This window comes from Entamoeba histolytica, genomic scaffold (assembly GCF_000208925.1).
Source record: "Entamoeba histolytica HM-1:IMSS scf_1104750517879 genomic scaffold, whole genome shotgun sequence".
NCBI classification, from domain to species: domain Eukaryota; phylum Evosea; order Mastigamoebida; family Endamoebidae; genus Entamoeba; species Entamoeba histolytica.
The window spans coordinates 81,824-90,489 of NW_001914900.1; the positions used below are offsets into that span (position 1 = coordinate 81,824).

At 25.9% G+C, this 8,666-nt stretch overlaps 7 protein-coding genes across 7 annotated transcripts; 4 read left to right on the forward strand and 3 right to left on the reverse strand.

Annotated features, from left to right (window-relative positions):
• Positions 1 to 36: 36 nt before the first annotated feature.
• EHI_104720 (uncharacterized protein) lies at positions 37 to 1,518 on the forward strand (the record flags this gene model as incomplete). Its single annotated transcript, XM_001913573.1, has 1 exon — positions 37 to 1,518. One exon carries the CDS (start codon positions 37 to 39, stop codon positions 1,516 to 1,518), a length of 1,482 nt encoding a protein of 493 aa, XP_001913608.1.
• A 204-nt stretch (positions 1,519 to 1,722) lies between these two features.
• Positions 1,723 to 3,405, forward strand: EHI_104730 (uncharacterized protein; the record flags this gene model as incomplete). Its single annotated transcript, XM_645493.1, has 1 exon — positions 1,723 to 3,405. The coding sequence occupies one exon, from the start codon at positions 1,723 to 1,725 to the stop codon at positions 3,403 to 3,405; it is 1,683 nt and encodes a 560-aa protein (XP_650585.1).
• Positions 3,406 to 3,622: 217 nt separating this feature from the next.
• On the reverse strand, positions 3,623 to 4,207 carry EHI_104740 (uncharacterized protein; the record flags this gene model as incomplete). Its single annotated transcript, XM_645494.1, has 1 exon — positions 3,623 to 4,207. The coding sequence occupies one exon, from the start codon at positions 4,205 to 4,207 to the stop codon at positions 3,623 to 3,625; it is 585 nt and encodes a 194-aa protein (XP_650586.1).
• A 218-nt stretch (positions 4,208 to 4,425) lies between these two features.
• EHI_104750 (uncharacterized protein) lies at positions 4,426 to 5,928 on the forward strand (the record flags this gene model as incomplete). Its single annotated transcript, XM_645495.1, has 1 exon — positions 4,426 to 5,928. The coding sequence occupies one exon, from the start codon at positions 4,426 to 4,428 to the stop codon at positions 5,926 to 5,928; it is 1,503 nt and encodes a 500-aa protein (XP_650587.1).
• Positions 5,929 to 6,003: 75 nt separating this feature from the next.
• On the reverse strand, positions 6,004 to 7,032 carry EHI_104760 (uncharacterized protein; the record flags this gene model as incomplete). Its single annotated transcript, XM_647527.1, has 1 exon — positions 6,004 to 7,032. The coding sequence occupies one exon, from the start codon at positions 7,030 to 7,032 to the stop codon at positions 6,004 to 6,006; it is 1,029 nt and encodes a 342-aa protein (XP_652619.1).
• A 104-nt stretch (positions 7,033 to 7,136) lies between these two features.
• Positions 7,137 to 7,733, reverse strand: EHI_104770 (uncharacterized protein; the record flags this gene model as incomplete). The annotated part of the gene is made up of 1 exon (XM_645497.1): positions 7,137 to 7,733. One exon carries the CDS (start codon positions 7,731 to 7,733, stop codon positions 7,137 to 7,139), a length of 597 nt encoding a protein of 198 aa, XP_650589.1.
• An 84-nt stretch (positions 7,734 to 7,817) lies between these two features.
• On the forward strand, positions 7,818 to 8,300 carry EHI_104780 (uncharacterized protein; the record flags this gene model as incomplete). Its single annotated transcript, XM_647529.1, has 1 exon — positions 7,818 to 8,300. The coding sequence occupies one exon, from the start codon at positions 7,818 to 7,820 to the stop codon at positions 8,298 to 8,300; it is 483 nt and encodes a 160-aa protein (XP_652621.1).
• Between the last annotated feature and the right edge of the window lie 366 nt (positions 8,301 to 8,666).

Below are 8,666 nucleotides of genomic sequence, written 5' to 3' on the forward strand. Positions count from 1 at the left end.
TCATGGGGTTGTTCTAAATGTCTTGACGGAACATACATGTACAATGGTGAGTGTTATTTATGTTCAGATAATTGTATGAATTGTATATGGTCAAATATTTGTAGCTCTTGTGACTATGGGAAAGTATTGAGAAATGGAAAGTGTATACCATTAGAAGCTGTTGTTAATTGTATAGAAACATCAAATGGTAAATGCTCTAAATGTTCATTAAATTATAAACCAACCAAACTTGGAGATTATTGTGAATTTCACTTAAATGTTTTAATTGTTATTCTTCCAATTATTGGATTTATTATTATTTTAATTGTCATTCTTTGTATGGCTATTATTCTCATTAATTCTATTACTAGATACACTGCAAATAAACAACGAGAAAAAGAATTTACTTCATTCAAAATGTCTAGTTCATCAATTCATTTTGTTCCATTATCAAATGGAAGCTGTTTGACAACAAGTATGAGCGAAATAAACTTTACTGAAAATAATGTAATTCCTGTAGGACAAGAAACTAAAACATTATTATGTATTGGAAATACAAATAAAGCTATAATGAAAGTACAAATTACTAATAAAACTGATTGTGAAAGTAAATATGGAATAAGAAGTGAGCCACAACTTGCTTTTATAAAACCAGGAAATGCAGTAGAGTTTAATTTATTTGTCAAGCCATATTGTACTTGTAAAGTTGATGATCCTATTCTTATTGTTTCTTCAGATGTTAAAAAGAGTAAAGAAAAAACGTATCAACTTCATGTAATATTTGAAACAGAATTAACATCACTATTAGATTATGATGAACTTAAAATTGATAAAAAACTTGGAGAAGGTGCATTTGGCATTGTTTTTAAAGGAGAACTGAGAGGAAATAAAGTAGCAATTAAACAAATGAAGAATATGGCAGGTGATAGTGAAACAATTGAAGAATTTGAGAAAGAAGTGATGATGTTAGATAAGTTTAGAAGTGACTATATCATTCATTTTTATGGAGCAGTATTTATTCCAAATAAATATTGCATGGTAACTGAATATGCAGAATATGGATCAATACAAGATTCAATTCATAAATATTCCAAAGACAAAAAACCTGGACATAAATTAAGAATAAAATTTATGATAGATGCTGCAAAAGGAATTGAGTATCTTCATTCAAATGGAATATTACATCGAGATATTAAACCAGATAATATTCTTATTGTATCAGTTAATCCTAATACTTTAGTTAACGCTAAACTTACAGACTTTGGGTCATCAAGAAATGTTAATATGATGATGACAAATATGACATTCACAAAAGGAGTTGGAACACCAATGTATATGGCACCTGAAGTTCTGGATCAAAAGAAATATAAAATGCCATCAGATATCTTTTCATTTGGAGTTAGTTTATTTGAAGCATATATATGGAATACTCCATATCCTATTGAAAAGTTTAAATATCCATGGGATATAGCACAATTTATTGGTTCTGGTAAACGATTAGAAAAGCCAAATAAATGCCAGAGTGGATTTATTACATAATAAATAGGTGTTGGGATGAAGATCAAACAAAACGACCTGAAATTAATACTGTAGTAAGTGAATTAGAAAATGGATATAATAATATGTGAAAATGAAATATAATAAAATTAAATTATTGATAAAGTGAATTAATATAATTTCTAATTTAAATTTTTATTTTTTATCATATCTTTTTTAAAATTGAACTGGAAACATAATTCTTAGATGGACACTATTCATCAAAACAACCCAAATACACAGCTTCCACATACTGCTACACCACTTACACTTATGAGTGAAGAAGAAAAAAAACTAAAATATTTCAAGACCCAATTATTTCAACCAGAATTTACTGACGAAGCATATTCAATGAATATGACCAACATAACAAAATTAATATTTGGAAAAAAAGATCCAGAAACAAGTCTAATTGAATCAGCTTTTAAAGAGTATACTAACACAGTAGACTCAAATAAACAAAGATTAATTGAAATTGATAAAATGATATTCAAAATTAGGACTTATCTTCATCTTCCTAGAAATACAGAACAAGACATTATTCTTAAAAAAAAAATAGAAAAATATTTAAATAAAATTAATGAAAATAAAGAAGCAAAAGAATTTAAATTAAAATTTGACGAATATTCTAAATTAGCATCTTGTCAAAATATTGGAAAACTTCCTATTGAACAACAAAAAAAAGTTATGGAAGCAGTTTCATTTCTTTGGGCTTATGAAAGAGATAGAAGAAAACAAATTGAAATATGGGAAGAAGATATTGGAAAAATATATGATTGTTTATCTATGGATACAAATTATTATACTAAAATAGATTTAAAAGATCAACTAAAAACATTAAAACGTATTTATGAAAGATTTTTTACTTCTGAAAATTATGAAGAAGAATATGAACATGCGATTAATATGCAAAAGAAAGTTTGGAATTTAAATAATACTACTAAGAAATATCTATTGAAAATTACTTCTTTACTCTTCTCTATTAAGTTAATTCCAAAAGAATATAATCATTTATTATTATCAATAGTAGAATCATATAAACAACGTATTAAGCAATTACATCATATTTATGTAAAATGTTATAGTCTTGCTCAATACCAATGGTCATTAATAAGTAATAGAACTTATTACGATGCTCATTCAGTATCAACACAACTTTATAATTTTCGTATATCATTAAAAGAAATTAATATAGAATTAACTGAAATCTATTATAATGTTTGGCGTATTAAAGAACGTATTCTTTGTATTGGTACATCAAGACAACATGCTATAGAAAATATGGAAAAGAAAATTCAAACATTGAATGAAGAATTTGATGTATTACAAAAGTCACTTGGAACAAAATATATAGAAGAAAATAAAATATGTAGTGAAGAAAATATTCAAAAAACAGTTATTTTAAAACGTAAAATTGGACAAATGCTATTAAATACTGATAAAGTATTTACTGATTCTGATCGTGAAGCAAAAATTAAAGTTGAATTAAGTAATTTGACTTCAATTGAAAAGGGTTGTAAAAAAAGATGTGACATCCTTAATAAAATGATTAAAGGAGAAAAGGAATTAAATCCAGTTGATGATGTGTCTATATTCATTGAATATGAATTACTTGATGTAGAATTTCTTTCTATTATGAAGTTTTGTAGAGGAGATCCAATCTACATAGAAAGTTCAAGTGAAAGCTCTGAAACATCAAGTGGTTCTGTAAATTCAATAAATGATAATTGTGATGGATCTGTTATTATGGAGAAAAAAGAAGACTTAACTTCATCATCTGAAGACTCTGATTCATCTGTAAATTGTAATGAAGAAAGTGGTTCTATTGTTATTAAGAAAAAGAAAGAAGATTCAACTTCATCGTCTGAAGATTCTATTGTTCAAATTTAACATAAAAGCCATTCAGAATTGTATAAAGATGTGTAATACCTTAATAACAATTTTGATTAATTTAATTTAATTAATAAAACTCGTTTGAAGTTTAAGTTAATGGGTAACTACCAATATTGTTTTATCAACCAACTCTTATTATCTTAATTATAATAAAATAAGACAAGAAATGAAAACCAAACAGACTTTTTATTTAGATAAAAATTATGAGATCAATTTAGATTAACATCAAAACGATAGCTGAAATAAAAAGAACAGTTAACAAAGAAGAACCACAAATAACTCTTGCCTTTTGTCCTTCACCAAATAAATATTGGTCATCATCATAATTGTAAACATTTTCATCTTGACATGTCATTTTTTGAGTAAGGTAACTATCATCACAATGGTCATCAGAGTATCGTTTAAGAGTAATAGTCGTTCCATCGTTTTCTTGACTAAATGAAACTTCGTTAGATATTTTAGCACAAGTTGGTTTAATATATAATGGAATACCTTTACCACTTGGAATAGTAATTTGACTGAAATCAATATCAACTTCTTTAATTTCCCAATCAACTGGTGCCACAGCAGCACCACTTACAGATGTACAATATTCGTCTACATAATATTGTACCTTAGGTTCGGTGTTAGAAAATTTAACATAATAACTATTTCCATTTGATAAAAAACGGTAATAAGTAAGACAACTATTTAATGGAGCTCCATAAAACATATTTCCATCACTAGTATAGTTTGTAACAGCAAGGTATTCCTTCTTTTCTGCAAGAGCAATAGATACGAGTAAGAATAAAGCAAGCATTAACTGAACTTAATTTGATAAGAGATGATAGAATCTGGTGGAATAATTTCGTTTTGGTGGAAGTTTTTTTTAGGTTTTTATAATTTTTTAAAATTTTTAAGGGTTTCATAATTTTTTAATCAAATTTGAAGATTTTATTAAAAAAAAATATTCTTTTTGTATCTAAATATACATAATTCTTTTCAATAATTCTTTTTCTCAGTTCTATTCTCTCTGACATGGATCCTGTTGAGTCATTAATGATTGAAATACATTCTTTACAAGAAGAAATTGGATTTTTGCACCAAAAAATTGAGACTCTTCAGTTAGACAATTATGACTCCCGATTAACATTAATGGAAATTGAATTATCAAAAAAAACTGTTGCTTATGAAGAGTTAGAAGAAAAATATGTTCAGTCATTAGGAAAACAAAGTGTTTTATCAAAAGAAAAATCATTATTAGAAACAAAAGAAAAATATATGCTCGTTGAATACCAAAGTAAATTACAAGAACTTCAAGAATGGTGTGAAAATCTTAAACAAGAAAATAAAGCTTTGAAAAGTGGAAAAAAATTTGATAAAAAACAAAAAATAACAAAAGGTGTTATTCAACCCCAACCCCCTCAAACTATTAAAAAAGATGAGTCTGTTATTCAAAACAATAATACTCAAACAAATCCTTTCTTAGACCCTTCTTTAAATCAAGAATTAAATAATACAACACAACAACCTTCTATACAAAAAAATAAAATTGAAACAAACCCTTTCTTAGACCCATCTCTTACACAACAACCAATAACTACTCATGAAAAAACAATTGAAACTAACCCTTTTTTAGATCCTTCTTTAAATCAACAATCAACAACTCCTCTTCAAGAAAATGAAATACAAACTAATCCTTTTATTGACTCAGCAACAAAACAACAAAATCAAAATACTAATCCTTTCACTGATAATTCATCTCAAATGTTAAATCCTCTTAACAAAACTGAAAAAAAAGAAACTAACCCATTCTTAGATGAGTCATTGATAAATCAAATGACTCAACAAAATTCTACTCAACCTAAGTCAGTTTCAAAAGGTTCTTCACAAGTTAATGTCATAATTCATTCTACAAGTACAAATGAAATAAAAGAAAAAGTTCCAGAGAAAAAACAATTTGTATTAGAAAAACCACAAGTTGTTATTAAACCAGAATTTTCCAACTTTGGAGTTGATGATTCTTCATCAGATAATGAAATTATTACAAAAAGTACTAATAATCAAACAAAAGGATTTATTGAACTAAAAGAGAAAAACGAAGTATTAAAGAAAGAAAATGAAAAATTAAAATTACAACTAACAGAGTCTATTGAAAAAAATAATGAATTAGAATCTGTTATGAAAAGAAGTATTGATGACAAAACAACCATTATTCAAACATTACAAAATAATATTGTTACTTTAGAAAATCAATTAAAACAATCAACATTTAAACAAAAACAATTAGAAAGTAAGTTAGAAGATTATACAAAAGCTTCATCTGAAGAAGTAGAAGAAAATAATAAATATTTATTACTAAATGGAATTTGTGTTGCTTTAAAAATGGGGAATCCTGATTATGAAAAAACTCATTTAAGTGTTAGTACTCTTTTTGAACAAGTAAAAAATAAAAAAATACCATTATGTCAATGGCCTTTATATGTTTCTACAACATTTGATAATGAAGTTAATGAAAGAAATGAAAGTGATGTAGTTTGAATATATTATTTTATCATATTTAATCATCAATTTATCGTTTAATTTAAATGAAACAAATAAAAGAGAAAGAATACCTTATTTTAATTCAATAACTGAAATAGATGACCAACCATTTTGTATAGCTGTAGTTGTTTCTTGGTTATAAGGAATAATAGCATTTAATGAAATAGTTTTTGGAACATCAAAAAGGTCAGACATTTTACCATTATAACGAATAGAATGGTTTTTCTTAATAAATGTTCCAATTGAGAATATAGCAATTCTATCTTCTTTAATCATCATAGTTTTATTAAATGGTTTAATATAATAAGGATGAGGAATAAATGGATCATTAACTATTGAAAAAACATATTCTGAGCCATCAGAAATAGCTACACCCATTTGAGTTGGAAAAATATCATGATAAGTAGCAAATGAAGTTGGTTTATTGTTAATAGTTAGTCTAAATAACAATACTCCTTTCTTACAAGATTTAAAAACATTTAATAACCCAACAAAAGAACCACTAGTTGCATCTATTCTATAAATTACATTAGCTGATTTTGCTTGAGTAATTTTTAATATAGTTTCAATTTCAAAATTATAATTAGTAACAGGTCCTGGTTGTTGAATATGTTTTATTTTAGGTGGAACAGTATATTGAGAACAAATAGAATTATCTTCTTGTTGTTTTCTTAATGAAGGAGGGATATATGTGGTTTCATTAATTTGTTTTTGTATATTTGGATTTGAATCAATTAAATTAACACCCATATAAGATTTAATTAAAGAAAGAGTTTGAGGTGAAAAAGAGTTATATTCTTCTTCTGTACATTTAATTTGTTTTAGTCCAAGTTTTTGTAAATAAGAAAGAGTTGTTTTATTTAATGAAGAAGTATTAATACAAGAAGGAAACTTATTATTTTCAATTGATGTTTTACATGAAAGAATATCAGCACTATTAAATGAGAAATAACTTTTTAAGAAATTAATAACATCTTTATCAATATTTTCATCACAACATTTTAGAATAGCTAATTCTTTTGTTGGTATATTTAATATTTTTAAAACAAGCTGTTCTAATTCATTTATTCTTTGAATAAAGTCTGTTTGTGCAGTTTGCATTATTTACTTATTTAAAAGTGAAAAAAAGGGTTTTTTTCATTTTCTTTAAAAAAAGTTTTTTTCTATTTAAAATGTATTAAAACTATAAAAACATTACAATTTTTCTACTTCCCAGTTCGAACATAAGATTCGTATAATTTTCCTTTTGGTACATTTAAAGTAGAATTGTCTCCAAGCATTGCCATAAGAATAACATTAATTTCTACTCCAGCTTCAACAATTTCACTTTGGTCATAAGTGTTACTATCAAATTCTATTCTAATGAATCTTTCCATTTGTTCAATATCCTTTTGAGTAGCTTTACTTATTATTGTAATGCCATCATGTATTGCAAGGTCAGTAAGATAATTATGAAGATACACTTTCTTAAGATGTTCTACTTTCCTATTAGCTTGTTTAGGAGTCATTCTTTGAGAAAAATTATTATAGTCTTCTTCTGCACGTTCATTCAAAAATTGTACAACATTCATTTTGTCTTTCCCAAAATCAATTTCAATTAAATCAGGAAAACAAAAATTTACGGTCGATCTCTTTTTTGGCTTTTGAAATGAAAATGAGAATTTACGATTTAACGCCCAAATTAGAAATGACATTTGAGCCACTTCTTTTGTTTTTTTATCACGACTTTGTTTTGTTTGAATATTTTTTCCATCAAGACATTTCTGAATACCTTTTCTTGAGTGTGACTCAGAAGAGGACATCCCTTTGTTTTATAAGATTTTATCATTTCTTTTGTAGTTATTATTTTTTTTTGATTTTTTTTTCTTTATTCATCTGATAATTCAATGAACCCTCCAATACCTGATAAACAAGTCTCTGAAATTGTTACTCCATCACAAATTCAACTTATTAATCTTCGAGCATTACAAGGATTTTTTCCAATTATTGAGAGTGTAATTATGAATTGTGGAGTAGTTAGTGTGTATGAACTAAGAAGTGAAGGTGGAAAAGAAATTACTGATGTTGGTTGTCGTGGACCATTATTTTTAGTTCAAACACGACATAAAGAATTATGGTTAGTTGTTCTGAATCAATCATCATTTGGAATATATCATACAATTGTTTCAGAACAAACACAGTTTCAACAACAAGATCGTTATTTAACATTAACTCATTTAGATAATCAATGTTTAGTTCAATTTTGTTTTATTTCACAAAGTGCAAATGAAGAATGTACGAATGTAGTTAGTAGACTTAGAAGAGAATTAAGTGATAGAGTAAGATTTGGAAGACTTTTAAAACAAGCAGTGACATATTGTTCAATGTAACATCTTTGAAATGAATATTTTTGTTATTTAATGGTTATATTATTTAATAAGTATTTTTAATAGAAATTAAACTAAGAACTTAAAAATAATAAAATGGCTTCTATTCTTTACACACTTAATTTTGTTATTTGTATTATTCTTATTGTTACATTAACATTGTTATTAATTCCTATTCCTAATATTCTTAAAAAACAAATTCTTAGTTTAAGTCATTGGATTGTTAAGAAAAGAATATTTTCAATTACTTTATTAGTTATTGTTTCTATTCTGTTTATTGATGCATTTTCTAGAATGAAACATTGTGAAGGAGTTAAACAATCATTAGCATTCGATGCTCCAATTAATACACGTATTTCAACATATTCT